The sequence below is a fragment of the Pleurodeles waltl genome, chromosome 2_1 (genome assembly GCF_031143425.1).
Source record: "Pleurodeles waltl isolate 20211129_DDA chromosome 2_1, aPleWal1.hap1.20221129, whole genome shotgun sequence".
NCBI lineage: Eukaryota > Metazoa > Chordata > Amphibia > Caudata > Salamandridae > Pleurodeles > Pleurodeles waltl.
In genome coordinates this window covers 283,651,006-283,669,705 of record NC_090438.1, presented here as the reverse complement: position 1 = coordinate 283,669,705, position 18,700 = coordinate 283,651,006, and the positions used below count along the sequence as shown (strand labels likewise).

The 18,700-nt window shown below is 43.9% G+C and overlaps 1 protein-coding gene across 17 annotated transcripts in view; it reads right to left on the bottom strand.

Annotated features, from left to right (window-relative positions):
- The window catches only part of MAP7D3 (MAP7 domain containing 3), a 543,746-nt gene that overhangs the window by 417,382 nt on the left and 107,664 nt on the right, over positions 1–18,700 (bottom strand). For all 17 annotated transcript variants that reach the window (XM_069212462.1, XM_069212464.1, XM_069212463.1 and 14 more), the window contains exons 2-3: positions 15,324–15,419; positions 15,146–15,226 (exon numbers count right to left, since the gene is read on the bottom strand). In XM_069212462.1, coding sequence (XP_069068563.1) covers positions 15,146–15,226; positions 15,324–15,419 — 177 coding nt within the window. The remainder of the gene's footprint in view (positions 1–15,145; positions 15,227–15,323; positions 15,420–18,700) is intronic.

Genomic DNA, 18,700 nt, shown 5'->3' with positions numbered 1-18,700 from the left:
TCTCCTAGATTCAGATGAGTGTCTCATTCGTAAGTTCCTCTAAAGATTGTTTCTTTTGAAATTGCAATGTGCCAGAAGATGTTGGAGTGTCAATGTGCTTGCTGAACAAAACACCAGCATGGAAAGGTTAAAATATTAGATACATTTGCACCTCAGATTCTAAATGCTGTGGCCTTGAACCAACTTTGGCATCTAAGTACCACTGACCCTGCCAGTTGTAGGAATCCTATCGAAGCCATATCTATAGAGCAATCTATGCTGTCTGATGAGGACGTCCCCCCCCCCCTCCCCCCCAAAAAAAACCCTCTGCAGAATAGATATGGAAAATGTCACTTACCCAGTGTACATCTGTTCGTGGCATTAGTCGCTGCAGATTCACATGCTGTGCACAGTCCGCCATCTGGTGTTGGGCTCGGAGTGTTACAAGTTGTTTTTCTTCGAAGAAGTCTTTTCGAGTCACGAGACGAGGGACTCCTCCCATTTCGAATCCATTGCGCATGGGCGTCGACTCCATCTTAGATTGTTTTGCCCGCAGAGGGTGAGGTAGGAGTTGTGTATGCTAGTAATAGTGCCCATGCAATGGAGTGAATGTGTATGTACATAATAAAGTTTTAAGTAATATATTTACAAATGTACAAATGTTTAAGATCTACTTCTAAACGGTTACAGGCTCCCGGGGAGGCGGGTGGGCGCATGTGAATCTGCAGCGACTAATGCCACGAACAGATGTACACTGGGTAAGTGACATTTTCCGTTCGATGGCATGTGTAGCTGCAGATACACATGCTGTGCATAGACTAGTAAGCAGTTATCTCCCCAAAAGCGGTGGTTCAGCCTGTAGGAGTTGAAGTAGTTTGAAATAATGTTCTTAATACAGCTTGACTTACTGTTGCTTGTTGTGCAGTTAGCACATCTACACAGTAGTGCTTGGTAAATGTATGAGGCGTAGACCATGTTGCTGCCTTACATATTTCGTTCATTGGAATATTTCCTAGAAAGGCCATGGTAGCACCTTTCTTTCTGGTTGAGTGTGCCTTTGGTGTAATAGGCAGTTCTCTTTTAGCTTTAAGATAGCAGGTTTGAATGCACCTAACTATCCATCTAGCAATGCCTTGTTTTGAAATTGGATTTCCTGTATGAGGTTTTTGAAAGGCGACAAATAATTGTTTTGTCTTTCGAATTAGTTTTGTTCTGTCAATGTAGTACATTAGTGCTCTTTTGATGTCTAATGTATGTAGTGCTCTTTCGGCTACTGAATCTGGCTGTGGGAAGAACACTGGTAATTCTACCGTCTGATTTAAGTGGAACAGTGAGATTACTTTTGGTAAAAATTTAGGATTGGTCCGTAGAACAACTTTATTTTTGTGTATTTGAATAAATGGTTCTTGAATGGTAAATGCTTGAATTTCACTCCCTCTTCTTAGAGATGTGATTGCAATTAAAAATGCAACTTTCCACGTTAAGTATTGCATTTCACAAGAGTGCATGGGCTCAAAAGGTGGACCCATGAGTCGTGTTAGGACAATGTTGAGGTTCCATGAAGGAACTGGTGGTGTTCTTGGTGGTATAATTCTCTTTAGGCCTTCCATAAACGCCTTTATGACTGGTATCCTAAACAATGAAATTGAGTGCGTAATTTGTAGGTAAGCCGAAATTGCCGTAAGATGTATTTTAATGGAAGAGAAAGCTAGGTTCGATTTTTGCAAATGTAGTAAGTATCCTACTATTTCTTTTGCAGATGCGTGTAAAGGTTGAATTTGATTATTATGGCAGTAATAAACAAATCTTTTCCACTTATTTACATAGCAGTGTCTAGTGGTAGGTTTTCTAGCTTGTTTTATGACCTCCATACATTCTTGTGTGAGGTCTAAGTGCCCGAATTCTGGAGCCAAATTGCTAGATTCAATGATGCTGGATTTGGATGTCTGATCTGTTGTTTGTGTTGTGTTAACAGATCTGGTCTGCTGGGTAGTTTGACATGAGGTACTACTGAAAGGTCTAGTAGTGTCGTGTACCAAGGTTGCCTTGCCCATGTTGGTGCTATTAGTATTAGTTTGAGTTTGTTTTGACTCAACCTGTTTACTAGATATGGAAGGAGAGGGAGAGGGGGAAAAGCGTACGCAAATATCCCTGACCAGTTCATCCATAGAGCATTGCCTTGGGATTGATCTTGTGGGTACCTGGATGCAAAGTTTTGGCATTTTGAGTTTTCCTTTGTTGCAAATAGAGGGTTTGTTGGTGATCTCGAGAGAGATTGTCTGCCAACTGGTTCTGAATCCCTGGAATAAATTGTGCTATTAGGCGAATGTGGTTGTAAATCGCCCAATGCCATATTTTTTGTGTTAGGAGGCACAACTGTGTTGAGTGTGTCCCTCCCTGTTTGTTTAGATAATACATTGTTGTCATGTTGTCTGTTTTGACAAGAATGTATTTTTGGGTTATTATGGGTTGAAATGCTTTCAGCGCTAGAAATACTGCTAACAGTTCTAAGTGATTTATGTGAAACTGCCTCTGATGTATGTCCCATTGTCCTTGGATGCTGTGTTGATTGAGGTGTGCTCCCCACCCTGTCATGGAAGCATCAGTCGTTATGACGTATTGTGGCACTGGGTCTTGGAAAGGCCGCCCTCGGTTTAAATTTGTACTGTTCCACCATAGAAGCGAGATGTATGTTTGGCGGTCTATCAACACCAGATCTAGAAGTTGACCCTGTGCTTGTGACCATTGTGATGCTAGGCACTGTTGTAAGGGCCGCATGTGCAATCTTGTGTTTGGGACAATGGCTATGCATGAAGACATCATGCCTAGGAGTTTCATTACCATTTTGACTTGTATCTTTTGTGTTGGATACATGGCCTGTATTACCTTGTGAAATGTTTGAACCCTTTGTGGACTTGGAGTGGCAATCCCTTTTGCTGTGTTGATTGTCGCTCCTAAGTATTGCTGTGTTTGACACGGCAAAAGGTGTGACTTCGCGTAGTTGATCGAGAAACCTAGCCTGTGAAGGGTCTGTATGACGTAGTTTGTGTGCTGTGAACATTGTTTTAGCGTGTTGGTTTTGATTAACCAGTCGTCTAGGTACGGGAACACATGTATTTGCTGCCTTCTGATATGTGCAGCTACTACTGCCAGGCATTTTGTAAAAACTCTTGGCGCAGTTGTTATTCCGAATGGCAACACTTTGAATTGGTATTGTATTCCTTGGAATACAAACCTTAGGTATTTCCTGTGTGAAGGATGTATTGGTATATGGAAATACGCATCTTTTAGATCTAATGTTGTCATGTAGTCTTGCTGTTTGAGCAGTGGGATTAAGTCTTGTAACGTGACCATGTGAAAGTGGTCTGATTTGATGTAGGTATTTAGTGTTCTGAGATCTAGTATTGGTCTCAGAGTTTTGTCCTTTTTGGGTATTAGAAAGTACAGTGAGTAAACTCCTGTATTTTTCTGTTGTATTGGAACTAATTCTATTGCGTCTTTTTGTAGCAATGCTTGAACTTCTAGTCCTAGAAGATCTATATGTTGTTTTGACATATTGTGTGTTTTCGGTGGGACGTTTGGAGGGAATTGGCGAAATTCTATGCAATAACCATGCTGGATAATTGCTAAGACCCAAGTGTCTGTTGTTATTTCCTCCCAAAGTTTGTAAAATTGGCTTAGTCTTCCCCCCACAGGTGTTATGTGATGGGGGTGTGTGACTTGTGAGTCACTGCTTATTTTGAGGGGTTTTGGGGCCTTGGAATTTTCCTCTATTCTTTGGGAATTGGCCCCCTCTAAATTGCCCCCGAAAACCTCCCCTTTGATATTGACCCTGGTAGGTAGGCCTTGTTTGCGAGGTTGTGGTTTCTGTGGGTTGACCTCGAAACCCTCCCCTAAAAGGTGTTTTCCGAAATGTGCCTCTGCTCTGCGGGGAGTAGAGTGCGCCCATGGCTTTGGCTGTATCGGTGTCCTTTTTGAGTTTTTCGATGGCAGTGTCTACCTCCGGCCCAAACAATTGCTGTTCATTAAACGGCATATTGAGCACAGCCTGCTGGATTTCCGGTTTGAACCTAGAAGTGCGGAGCCATGCGTGCCTTCGTATTGTGACTGCCGTGTTTATTGTCCTTGCAGCTGTATCTGCTGCATCCATGGAAGACCGTATCTGATTATTTGAGATACTTTGTCCCTCTTCCACCACCTGTTGCGCTCTTTTTTGGAACTCCTTGGGTAAGTGTTCGATGAAATGTTGCATTTCATCCCAGTGAGCCCGGTCGTATCTTGCCAAAAGTGCTTGTGAATTGGCAATACGCCACTGATTTGCTGCTTGTGCAGCAACCCTTTTTCCCGCAGCATCAAATTTGCGGCTCTCCTTGTCTGGAGGTGGCGCGTCGCTTGAGGTATGAGAGTTGGCTCTCTTACGAGCTGCCCCCACAACTACCGAGTCCGGTGTTAGTTGTGTTGTGATATATATTGGATCTGTGGGCGGTGGCTTATATTTTTTCTCCACCCTTGGAGTTATGGCTCTGCCTTTAACTGGATCCTGAAAAATTTGTTTTGAATGTCTTAGCATTCCTGGGAGCATGGGAAGGCATTGATACTGGCTATGGGTGGAGGATAGGGTGTTAAAGAGAAAGTCATCCTCAATTGGTTCCGAATGTAAGGAGACATTGTGAAACTCAGCTGCCCTTGCGACCACCTGTGTATAGGATGTACTGTCCTCAGGTGGTGACGGTTTTGTAGGATAAGAGTCTGGGCTATTGTCAGACACTGGAGCATCGTAGAGGTCCCACGCATCGGGATCATCCTGACTCATTGTGGTATGAGCTGGTGAGTGCATCAGTGGTGGAGTTGTTGCTGGTGATGCATGTATTGATGGTGGTGGAGACGGTGGTGGGGTTGTTTTCCTTGCCACCTTTGCTTGTGGTTGCTTGTCCTTTTGTTGAAAGGCAAGTTTCCTTTTTATTTTGATTGGGGGAAGGGTGGTTATCTTCCCTGTGTCCTCATGAATATGAAGCCTTCTTTGTGTGTAGTCAGGCTCTACAGCTTGAAGCTCCTCTCCAAATCTGTGTAATTGGGAGGTTAATCCTTGTTCCTCTGTATAGGAACTAGTTTTCGGCTCCGAGGCTGGTTGTTTCGGAACCGAAACCTTTTCGGAAGTCTTTTTAGGCTCCGAAGAAACCTTCTTTGATTTCGGCGTGGTGTCTCGGTGCCGAAATTCTTCGGTGCCGCTGTCTCTGTGCCGAAGTTTCTCGGAGCCGCTGTCTCGGCTCCGAGGTTGCTGTGTGGCGGTATCTCGACCGGAGTCGGATGACTTCGACACTAGCATGCCCTTTTTCGGTGCCTTGGATGGGTCACCTAGTTTTCGGGTTAAGCCATGGACTGTTGGCGGTGGCGTCCCCTGGGCTTTTGTAGACTTCTCGTGAGTCTTTATTTTCGACGTCTTACTCACGGTTTGGTGTGTTTCTTCGGCGTTGAGTTCTTCAGAATCCGATTCGCGGATGGAGAAAGCTTCTTCTTCCTCCTCGAAGCGTTCTTGACCTGTCGGCGTGGACGCCATTTGCAGTCTCCTGGCTCTTCGGTCTCTCAGCGTCTTCCTCGACCGAAACGCTCGACAGGCTTCACAAGTATCCTCCTTGTGCTCGGGGGACAAGCACAAGTTACAGACCAGATGGTGATCCGTATACGGATACTTGTGATGGCATTTTGGGCAGAAGCGGAATGGGGTCCGTTCCATGAGCCTTGAAGTCGCACGTGGCCGGGCCGACCAGGCCCCGACGGGGGATCAAAAAAACCCCGAAGGGCCACCGGAGCTCTTCAGAATTCAGTGTCGATTTGTTCTAACTAACCCGATACCGAACGCAAACAATACCGACGTTTTTTTCCGAGATTCTAACTAACTTTCCAACCCGAAACACGGAGCGAAAAGGAACACGTCCGAACCCGATGGCGGAAAAAAAACAATCTAAGATGGAGTCGACGCCCATGCGCAATGGACTCGAAATGGGAGGAGTCCCTCGGTCTCGTGACTCGAAAAGACTTCTTCGAAGAAAAACAACTTGTAACACTCCGAGCCCAACACCAGATGGCGGACTGTGCACAGCATGTGTATCTGCAGCTACACATGCCATCGAACATATATATAAAAAAAATGTTTAATCTTCTTCCTTTCAGTCTTTCGGCAGAAACTGTATGTATGTGGCAATGTCTGACCACATCTGTGGGTTATACCTAACCCATAATGCCAGAGAACTGGCGGTCCGTACAGTAGAACCAGACATAGTGGAGAGCATTTCCTTGCTGGTTAGGCAGAATTATGAGTGGCAGGGTTTTCCATGACTAACTCCTCCTGGATATATCAACAACTGGAATAGGTCTCACGGCTTTTCTATTTAAAATCACATAGAAAGACAGTGATTGGTTGTTTGATGGTGGAAGCTGGAAGAGTTTAGCTGCTCATTCCCAGAGGGTATGGAAACCACACAAAATAAAGTCTGGAGGGAGATCCACCAGTTGTGGGTGTAACATGCCCTGTAGGTCTAGTAACACAGTAACATGGACCTAACCTATGCTTTGAAGTTAAAGGCGGGCGAAGTGGTGAAATTGCTCCTCATACCGCCTCTCCATATATTGCTGACTACTGTAGCCATGCTCAAATTAGTCCCCTTAATTACTGAAATTAAGTTTTTCTGGATTGCGTTTTGTTCTAGTTGACGATTATGTGCCTTCGTAGTTGTTTGTATTGTCATTGAGATTGTTGTCGACGACTAGGCTGACATTGACAAAGTTTGTCGTATGAGAGGCCGTCGTAGAGGATGCACTCACAGACGAGGCTGACGTATAGGATGCAGTCCCACGAGTCGTAGAGGATGCAGTCCTAGACGAGGCCGTCGGAGAGGATACAATCATAGACAAGGCCATCGTAGATGTGGCAATCGTAGACGAGGTCATCACAGACTAGGTTACTGCAGACAAGGCCTTTGTCGTAGGCTACCATTATAGAATAGCTTGTCATAGTTGACCATCATAGGCAACCATCGTAGAAGGCTATCGTATATGAGGCTTTCGCAGACAACCGTTGTAGACGATCATCATAAATGAAGCTGTCGTAGCCAACTGTCGCCGTCAATAATCATCGTAGACGATTGTCCTTGACGTACAAGTTACTTACCTTCGGTAACGAAATATCTGGTAGAGACATTCTAGTTCAGATTACTTACCTTAGAATTTTCCCCCAGGCGTCAGAATGGATTCAAAGATTTTTTCTTAGAGCAATACTCTTGCGTGTCGGTAGGTGGCGTCGGTCGACTCCGCAGGAGTCATAGGCGTTGTGGTCGCCATCGTGACATCGGGAGTAGTACATAGACGCCGCCCTCGCACAGTGACATCAGTTTCTTTTAACGACTTTCCACACCAGAGCGCAGAGCCGCTAAGAACACTGATATTGGTGCACCAGAGCTGAGGACCTGAAAGGGGGGATCCCTGTCCCTAGAAATTAGTTCGCAAGCGGGGAGGATGGGTGGGCTGTAAGGAATCTGCAACTAGAATATGTCTCTACCAGATAATTAGTTACTGAAGGTAACTAACTTGTACATCTGATAGAGACTTCTAGTTGCAGATTCCTTACCTTAGAATAGATACCCAAGCAATGCCATCCTCGGTGGTGGGCTGCTGTAGGAAGTTGGCACTGTATGTACTATTTCAAAGTAAGAAATAGCATGCACAGAGTCAAAGGGTTCCCCTTAGAGGTAAGATAGTGGCAAAAAGAGATAATTCTAATGCTCTATTTTGAGGTAGTGTGGTCGAGCAGTAGGCTGATCAGAGGGTAGTGTTAAGCATGTGTTGTACACACACAGGCAATAATTGAGGAACACACACTCAAAGACAATTCTAGGCCAATAGGTTTTCATATAGAAAAATATATTTTCTTTACAAACAATACTTTAAATGAAAGGTATTTCACTCAGTTATCTTAGGAACTTTGAATTATCACAATAGCATGTACAGTTTTGGCAAAAATAGCAATAAGCTATTTTAAAAGTGGACAGTGCAAAAATCAACAGTTCCTGGGGGAGGTAAGTAAATGTTAAGTTCACAGGTAAGTAAAACACTTACAGGGTTCAAAGTTAGGTCCAAGGTAGCCCACCGTTGGGGGTTCAAGACAACCCCAAAGTTACCACACCAGCAGCGCAGGGCCAGTCAGGTGCAGAGGTCAAAGTGGTGTCCAAAACACATAGGCTTCAATGGAAATAGGGGTGCCCCGGTTCCTGTCTGCCAGCGGGTAAGTACCCGTGACTTCGGAGGGCAGACCAGGGGGGTTTTGTAGGGCACCGGGGGGACACAAGCAGGCACAGAAAGTACACCCTCAGCGGCACAGGGGCGGCCGGGTGCAGAGTGCAAACAGGCATCTGGTTTCCAATAGGAATCAATGGGGAGACCCGGGGGTCTCTTCAGCGATGCAGGCAGGCACAGGGGAGGCTCCTCAAGGTAACCACCACCTGGGCTAGGAAGAGGGACGCTTGGGGGTCGCTCCTGCATTGGAGTTCGGTTCCTTCAGGTCCTGGGGGCTGCGGGTGCAGTGTCTTTTCCATGTGTCGGGTTCCTTGAAGCAGGCAGTCGGAGTCAGGGGGAGCCTCTGGATTCCCTCTGCAGGCGTCGCTGTGGGGACTCAAGGGGGTCAACTCTGGCTACTCACGGGCTCGCAGTCGCCGGGGAGTCCTCTCTGTAGTGTTTGTTTTCCGCAGGTCGAGCCGGGGGCGTCTGGTGCAGAGTAGAAAGCCTCACGCTTCCGGCGGGAAACGTGTGATCTTTAAAAGTTGCTTCTTTGTTGCAAAGTTGCAGTTTCTGGTGAACAGGGCCGCTGTCCTCGGGAGCTTCTTGGTCCTTTTAGATGCAGGGTAGTCCTCTGAGGCTTCCCAGGTCGCTGGACCCTGGGGGACGCGTCGCTGTTGCAGTTTTTCTTGAAGTGGGGAGACAGGCCTGTGGGCTGGGGCCAAAGCAGTTGGTGTCTCCGTCTTCTCTGCAGGACTTCAGGTCAGCAGTCCTTCTTCGTCTTCAGGTTGCAGGAATCTATCTTCCTCGGTTCTGGGAGCCCCAAAAATACTAAATTTAAGGGTGTGTTTAGGTCTGGGAGGTTAGTAGCCAATGGCTACTAACCCTGAGGGTGGCTACACCCTCTTTGTGCCTCATTCCGGTGGGGAGGGGGGTCACATCCCTAATCCTATTGGGGGAATCCTCCATCTGCAAGATGGAGGATTTCTAAAAGTCAGAGTCACCTCAGCTTAGGGGTTGTCCTGACTGGCCAGTGACGACTCCTTGTTTTTCTCATTATCTCTTCCAGCCTTGCCGCCAAAAGTGGGGGCAGTGGCCGGAGGGGCAGGCATCTCCAATAGCTGGGATGCCCTGGGACACTGTAACAAAAAGGGGTGAGCCTTTGAGGCTTACCACCAGGTGTTACAGTTCCTGCAGGGGGAGGTGAGAAGCACCTCCACCCAGTACAGGCCTTGTTCCTGGCCACAGAGTGACAAAGGCACTCTCCCCATGTGGCCAGCAACATGTCTGGTGTGTGGCAGGCTGGCAGAAACTGGTCAGCCTACACTAGAAGTCGGGTAGGTATTCAGGGGGCATCTCTAAGATGCCCTCTGGGTGTATGTTACAATAAATTGCACACTGGCATCAGTGTGCATTTATTGTGCTCAGAAGTTTGATACCAAACTTCCCAGTTTTGGGAAGCCATTATGGAACTGTGGAGTTTGTGTTTGACCAACTCCCAGACCATATACTCTTATGGCTACACTGCACTTACAATGTCTAAGGTTTTGCTTAGACACTGTAGAGGCATAGTGCTCATGCACATATGCCCTCACCTGTGTTATAGTGCACCCTGCCTTAGGGCTGTAAGTCCTGCTAGAGGGGTGACTTACCTATGCCACAGGTAGTGTGAGGTTGGCATGGCACTCTGAGGGGAGTGCCATGTCGACTTAGTCATTTTCTCCCCACCAGCACACACAAGCTGAGAGGCAGTGTGCATGTGCTGAGTGAGGGGTCCCCAGGGTGGCATAAGACATGCTGCAGCCCTTTGAGACCTTCCCTGGCATCAGGGTCCTTGATTCCAGGGGTACCAGTTGCAAGGGACTTACCTGAGTGCCAGGGTTGTGCCAATTGTGGTGACAAAGGTACAGTTTAGGGAAAGAACACTGGTGCTGGGGCCTGGTTAGCAGGGTCCCAGCACACTTTCAAATCATAACTTAGCATCAACAAAGGCAAAATGTAAGGGGGTAAACATGCCAAGGAGGCATTTCCTTACATAATCTATTATTTGCAGGAAAGACACATGCATTCAGGTTCGCTGGAATCCTCCACCACATTGCAGCTTGTTTCAAGCGCCTTGTGATGCTGATCGTATCCTCCCTTGAGCCTTCTGTCTGTTTCCACTGGAAATCCAGCTCTTGCTGAACAGGTCTCACATAAAGGCTGCAAAACGTAATGAGGCATATACATAATGATGTCAGGCCTATCAGGGACTTGTACTGCCTCACTTTGATTGTTAGCCTGTAGTTTTCTCACTCTTTCTGCCGATGGAATGACTTTCCCCAATTGAATGTAGAGTATTGGTCCCAGAAACTGGACGTTCGTTCGGCATTCCAACGATTACTTTTCCCTGTTCAAAACGAGACCTAATCACTGGAAGAGATTGATGAAAGAAATCATGGAATCTGTTGCTCTTCCCTGGATGGCGCTTTGACTAATCAGTTGTCCAGATATGGAAACACCTGGTCACCTTCTCTCCTGAGAAAAGCAGCAACTGGAGAAGGACATTTGAGGAATGTTCTTGGAGCTGATACGAGTACATCAGGGATCGCCTTAAATTGATAGTGCTGACCCACTATTGAGAATCAAAGGTACTTTCTGTTTTTTAATGAATGGGAATGTCGAAGTAAGCATCTCGAAGATCCAGGGAGGTCAAGAGATCAACCTTCCTGCATCAACAGAAGGACTTCTCTGAAATTTTGCGATCCTAGTCGGAAATGGAAATTAGAGATCCCAAATCTGCGATTTTGCAAAAGTCCTAACACCTTTGCAATATCAGTGTCAGTTTTAAGGCCATGCAGTGTCTCATCATCATGTTTTCCAAAGAAGTTTGGGCCATCAAAAAGCATATCAAAGATGTTAGAGTGGACATCAGTACTGAAGGCTGTATATTTCAACCAGACTTGACTCCTTAGCATAGTACCTCCTGGCAACTGGTGAAAGCCTTTATTGGAAGCCTCGATCACTGCATCAATAATGAAAGGAGGGTCATTCCCCTTCCTTTAGGGTAGCTCTCGCCGTTTCTCTCATCCTCTGGAACAAGATCCAGCAATGGAGCTATGTCATGCCACAAGTGACTATAATAACGACCTAGAATTGCCACAGCACTAGTGCCCACATTAAGATTGCTGCCATGGAGGATATTCTCCGGCCAAGAATGTCAATACATTTGGTATCTTTGCCTGGCAGACTGATGACAAGGTTATTGGGTCTTGAATCTTCTTTGAGCCTCTGAAGCAATTACTGAATCTGATCTAGTATGACCAATGAGGCAGGCAAGAGCTGAAACCGGGGCCTTGTACTTCTTGTCCAGACTAGGTATCACAGCTGGAACAGTAGCAGGTGTTTTCATTAATTTCAGACCTTTTGACAATGGATTAACTTATTTTTGAGGTTGTTCCTTAAAATCATTAAGAAAACATAGTTTAACTACAGAGCCCACTGATAAGTTACATTTTTTGGCAGCCCTTTTGTAGGAGACTGGCTCAGTTTATGATGTACACTTATGGTGAGGCACTCTATACGGAGTCTAGGCAACCCTTAGTGATAGTGAATAGATGTCCAGATAGCAAAAGCTCTCTAGAGGTAGCTGTGGTAAGCAGCTAAAGCTTATCCAGGAGGAGTGTAAAACACTTGCAATACCACAATAGTCAGTGACTGTCACACAAGAAAGAACTATACCAGGTATCACAAAAATAAAGTATTCTTTATTACAACACTATTTCTATAGTAACATTGGTATATCTCCACTTGGAGTTATCTACATACAAAATATACACTAAGCAACAAGCAGGAAAAGCACAGAAACACATGGGACCCTATGGGCGGGCCAAACCATATACTAAAAAAGTGGGTTAAGAATGGAGGTGCCCACCCAAGGTAAGAGTGTTAGAATCCCAGGGGCTGGGGGAGTAAGAAATTATCAGAGGTAAGTACCAGAAATCCCACAAGCGCCTGGGTGCAGAGTTGTTATCAAGCCAAGTGTCCCACAGGCTAAGAAAGAACCGGCGTGGTTGGATTTTTATGGATCCAGGACCCTTCCCAGTGGACACAGAGGAAACCAGTTGTCAGAAAGAAGGTTGGATAGTACCCCAACCCGTGAATACCCAGAAGACCGAAGTACCTACACCAGGGAGCCCAGGTGCATAGGGGCTAAGTGACGTCAGAACTCTTCACTGGAGTCAATTGGAGTCTTGATTGTCAAGCTGCTGACAGTCTCCAGAACACTCGGTGATGTCCAGGCAGTGCAGGTAGGCACATTTAAATACATGATCTGTAGTATCTTGTGAAACTGGTCCAGCGTTTCCACTTGGACCAAAAAAAATCTCAGCCACTGTCATCTCTTCCATCACGTCTAGGGGTGGGCTCACCTTCCTCTCCTTCTATAGCTGAATAGGTAAAACCATTAGAACTAGCTTCATCCATGCGTTGTTGGTGGAACGACCCTCTTGGAGGAGGGAGCGTTGATGGCTGTCTAGGAGGTGAAGCTGGTAAAGGGGCAGGAGAATGGCAACAGCAGGTAACCCCATGTTAAGATTATTAATTGGCTGCACTAATAACTTAGTAAAAGTAGTCATCGTTTGTTGCAACGTAGAGAAAAAGGCCACTGGCACTTGGACCACCTCTGGTTGTCAATAATAATAATAAGGTGATTTCTGACTGAAATCCATTTGAGGACTTCCAGACTTATATTCCTGCTAACATGTATTCATTATATGACTCTTCATCCATCACATCCTTTGTCAAATCTGGGACTTACCTTACATTCAACTGCGTTGGACTATAAACTGTCACTGAGGCATAATCACTAGCCTCTTCTCCTTGATCGGACTACAATAACTGCACTGGAAGCACATCCATCACTCTGAAAAGGTGAAAAAAACATCTCCTACCATATTTTGCACTGACTGCAAGGTTCCCAACAGTGATGCCGTCGACTGCATGGTCTTCAACGGCATGTCCTTCGAAGTAGAAGGTAAGGTCTTCCCTGCCAACAAAGTAGGCATCAACGGTATGGTTTTCACTGTCGACAGCCTGCTCATTGTCCACAGTATCGTCAATGGTGGTGTCAGCGGTACTGAAATCGACAAACTCTTCGACGAGCAATGACTTCGACATGGACAGTCTCCACGTCAACAAGATTTCCTTTGAAGATTTTTCTTTTTGCCTCAGGCGAGTCTCTGTAGCACTTAGACTCTGGATTAGTCAGCAGAGGAAGGGGCTGCAAACGTCTATTTGGCGCTTCCTTAGTGGAAGTGCATGCGGGTGTGAGGCACTTCTCTCAGAATCTTCTCCTGAAGAGACTGCATCTCCTTTAGAAGGAGGAATATTCTCTTTTTTCATAAGGAATAATGCCAACCTCCTTTCTCTGTCCTTACGAGTCTTAGTGGAGAAAGACTTACAAATCTTACATTTCTCCGACTTGTGCTTAGGATAAAGAAAGTAAATAAACTAAGAATGTGTTTTATCAGTGTAAATCTTTTTGCTAGCAGAAGACAAACGTTTTAAAAAGAGATATCTTCTCCTTGTCAGCCATGGTGACAGCTGGAGACAGTTGCTTGTCAGACTAAAAGATGTCCCTGGTTCACAAATTATAACAATTTTCCCTAAAAACAACTCCCAATACTGTAGCACTGAAGATAGTTCAAGTCCAGCACAGACCTAAATGGAAACAATTTGAGATTCACTGAAAGGTTAGAACAGAGCTCTGACAGGAGACGGTGGCCTCTAAGGAAAGCAAGAGTATTTAAGATTTCAACTCATTGGCTGAAGTTTGGGTTCTTTCAAATTAAGTACATGTGTTACTAAACAAAGTGTGTTTTTCAGGTCTATGTACATTTACATTATATACTGTATGCTGTATATATTTTTACAATGTATGCTGCTATTTTAATGCACCAAGGATTCCCAGCCAGATGACAGGGAATGATTCAAGCATGTGAATATTTAAAAGATCCAATGTTGGAGAAACAAATGATCACAAGAGGGCAAGCTTTTTTTGTGGAAGCACACTTGTGCCCAATCAAAACATGTACTCTGGCTCCGAACATGTGGGCGGAGCCAAAGCCTTGTCCTGGTGGTTCTCACACAATTGTCTGGCAATAGCTATGCTGTCAAGCCATACCATAACATCACAATCGAATGAAAACAAATCACAACAAGCACAGAGAACAAATTATCTCTGCTTTAATCAACATGCTCCTATGAAGTTTTAAATGATGCACATTTGGGACCTCCCCAATTACTTTACAGCCTCATTTTTCGTCAATCTGCAAGAAACAACACAAATACATAGTTGTGTGCATGAATTTTTCTGAAATGGTTTTTACAGATTCTTTAAACAAGGGAAACGTTATTAGCAATGAAAAACTCTTTATACCAATAATTACAGTCACTATCACTGAATCTATTACAAAAACATTCTCCACTTACTGGGAAAACGAAAACGGCAATCCAGTTAGTGCCGAATCCACCTTCTTTTTATATGGTTCCATGCAACCTCTTTTATGAGTACCAGAGGATGCAATGTTCTCTTCCCAGAGGGCCAAGGAGGAGTTGAAATTTGGAACAGCTTGTTGTTGGTAGCTAACACAAGCACCAATAACAGAATCTTCAGGATGAGCACGGCTTCAATTATCATACCACATTAAAGATTTATCAAGAGAGTTGTGCTTAGAAAGGCAACTTCACTGCTGCTACTTCACACATTTTCTACAAATGTTTGTGTTTGGGATCCCCAAACAAGGGTGGCTATACTCATTGTTTAAGAATATTTATGATTAGATCCTGTAACGGAGACCTACAGTAAACACAAAAAAAGGTTACAATATAAAAAGCAAATGATTACTTTTAAATTTACCATTTTGCTTTTCCCGCTCTTCTCTCCGTTCTCTGGCTAGTCGTTGTCTTTCATCCGTTCTGAGAGTTGAACCATCTATCACTGCAAAAGGAGGTAGAGATGAGAAAACGAGTTGAGCATAACATTCAATTACAACTACAACATTTGGGAAAATGTACAATTTAGGAAATTGTTATACCGGGTTTGGTGGTTGCCTTTATGTTTCCTGAGGAAGGTACTGGGCTATTTCCACTTTGGTTTCTTCTTTCATCAGCTACTGCTTGGGCTGCAGCAACTATGACAAAATGGCAAAAACCCTAGGAGTTAGTACTGTGAGAATAAACAAACTGGTGATCACCTGCATATGAACAAGAGCACTAGAATGAATAAATCTAGCTGGAAACTAGATTTTTTAGTACAAGCATGAGCATCACTTTATAAGACACTCCACAGAAACCTTAAGCAACTTCTGTTATATTGGCCTTTTTTGTCTTTGACGTTTCACTTGTGTAGTACATTTGGCATAGGCTACTTGCATATGTATTAATTACCATGCCTAATCCTAAGACTCCCTCTTGTGTCTGCCTGTACCAACACCACAGCTTCTAGGCAACTTTGCTAAGCATCACAATCTCTTCCCGAGCATATCCCTTATGACCATATCCTTCAGCTGCCTTCATGGTGACGTTTGTACTCCTTAGCGCTATCCTCTTTGTGAGACAATTTCTCTGCTATAGGCCACATTTACCCACTATTTAACTAAAAAAAAGCAAATCTGGCAAGGGTGCTCAATTTTGCATGAGACATGGACATGCATCAAGCATGCTGGTATTAGCAATGGTGCTGCCAGCCTGAGTACGTGTGAGAGATATGGAAAATCAATATGTAAATAACCTCAAAGGAAACAGGGCTAATAAACAGAAACTTTTTTTTAAATGGAGGCGATTACATTTGGACACTATAAAATACATTTACACTTTAACTGTCCCCAAAATACAAAAAAGGTAAGACATGATGCATGTAGGCATCGCCCATTACAAAGAAGAACTTTGTTACTGTTCTGTTCTTAAAGAATATATATGCACCACTGCTTCAAAATGCACAACAAGATCAACTCATGCCCCTCGGAGAACATAATGCTGGTCTATAATGTAAGACATTAGACCAATTAGTCCTATTGACCCACTTCAATGGCTGCTTCCCTTTCATAAATCAGTTCCATTTTGGATTATCATTAGCATGTGTTGCAGTATCTGAAATGATTTGCCATTTTCTGGCTGTATGTAGTTTTTTTTAATTTTTATCAGCATGGTATGTACTAGCATGAAGTTTCTTTACATACTACAATAGCAATACTATTAGTAAGCACAAGAAAACCATGGATAAATAAACCCTGGTTTGCAACCGGGGCTTCCCGGGTGTGAGGCTGCTTCCACGTGGTATTCTTGAGGCTAGGCGTTTCACAGCAGCCTTACACTAAGACTTCAGCATTCCAGCTGTCCGTATCAAAATCAGTGTTTCCTCTGACCATCAACAGTATAATTATTATTAGGTCAAACAGTAGTTTTGAAGATGCACCCTTAACCCCTCACAACCACTTTTACCACTTTCAACCATGCCCAGTGTTGAGTGCACAGGGGGGGTTTGAAAGTCAAATTTCCAACTTGATTTATTACAGCTCTTCTGCATGGGATCTAAGGCTCTCGAATTTGCCACAAAATGATTCTAACATGTTAGTTTATAATTTCGGTGGTGCACTCTCTTCAAGTCAGTGAGCTATAGCATTTGCCTTGCATTCAAACTGATCAAACAGCCTTACTGTTAACCATCAAGATTGCTTAATTCACATTGCTTCCGATTACGTTTTTTAGATAAATAATGTACACATCTTTTGGCTCAAAGCACAAAATGTATGTGTAGCTAACTCAGCAGGTCCTAAGACACCCTCCTTGTTAGTAGGCGGATCACCATTAAACGGTTTGTGGAAAGCAAAGGGCTTTCTCTTTTCATAGGTATGGGACATGCATCCTTTTCAATGATAATTTAGAAATGTATATCATTGTGATTCAGTCTATGTTGGATCAACATAGTGCACTAGGCATAGTCTCTGGATTACTGTTCAAGCTGCTCCTGTACTACGTATAGATGTTCTGACAGGAGAAGTGGTTTACTTGAGGCCTCTGCTATAGACTCGCCATGTCCGAAATACTTGGGCACCCATTCTTTTATCTTTACACTCAGCAACAGTTTTTGCCTGAATATAATGAATAGCTGTGAAGCCAGTGGTAATGGATCAATAACCAGAGCAAAAACTGTCTCAACTGCAAAACGTACCTCAACTGGAAATGGTGCCTCAGCACTGAGCAGAACTTTACCAAGATTCTTAATGTTGAATATTAATGGCAAATCGGAACACAAATCATTTTAATCGAAAGTTTTCTTTAAAGTAACTCTCATGATGCCACAGTTAATACAATCACGTTCTGTAGTGGAGGAACTGCCTCTTCTCCCTGGCCGTTTTTTAGCATGGAAACATAAGGGAGATGGATCTTCTCTCTTCTCCTAAAAGCCCAGCTTAGTGGTAAGGATATCATTTTTCTTTCAACATCATAAATGGAATCTCTCGCTATACAATACACTGACCAGTGAAAGAGTTAGAAGACAACCTTTACAAAGTACGAATCGGCCTTTCCCAGACTAAATCACCGAAGGGCCCTTGTTGAACAGTGTTGGCATTGCAACCGCAAAGGAGTTCTCACTAAAATAATTAAGCAATCAATTCTCAACAAACAAAAGTGCATTAGGATTGCTGATGTTACAATGTCTTCAGAACACCTGCATCAGAAAGCACAATGGAGCACATGATTTGTTTAAACAGACCATGCCAATTTGTACAGTTTTGCAGGTTTTTTACGGGACAGAAGAATGAAAGTGGCCTTGCAAGGTAAATACATTTATATCACCAAAATGGTTAAGTTGCAATGGCTATTCAACAACAAAAGACTCCCCAGGCCCTTCTGATATGGAATTTGCTTGGAGAGTATTTAAAAACATGTCAGCAGTATACATATTCAAATGTCCTGGGATCCCCCAAACAGACAGATATTCTATTGTTTATGTCTTCGAAGCAGATACAATATGTAAGTTTTTTAATGTGGCATACGTCTTTAAACTACACAAAGGAAAAATGTGCTGCTGAAAGAATTATTGACACAAATTGTGTACCAAGGCACTACTACACCATCCGTTTCTTTTATGGTCGCCACGGTACAAGTTCTACCCTACTCACAAAAAAGGAAAACAAGGTTATTCAATGCTGGCCTCCTTTGATGTTATTTGTCTTCTTTTAGAAAATCTGAACCACTTGGCCTAATGATCCTCCAATGCTGAACTTTATCCAATTAGCAACATTTTACATGCTGAAGATGGTGCCTTATTTCGTTATCAGTGCTGCAAATGTTTAATATAATTGATGACTATGTAGAGGTGAATAACATGAACCTGGTTGTACATTTTGGGTAACAATCAACTCGATGTAGTGTCTCACGTTTACAGGTGGAGGAGATTAAATCCTAT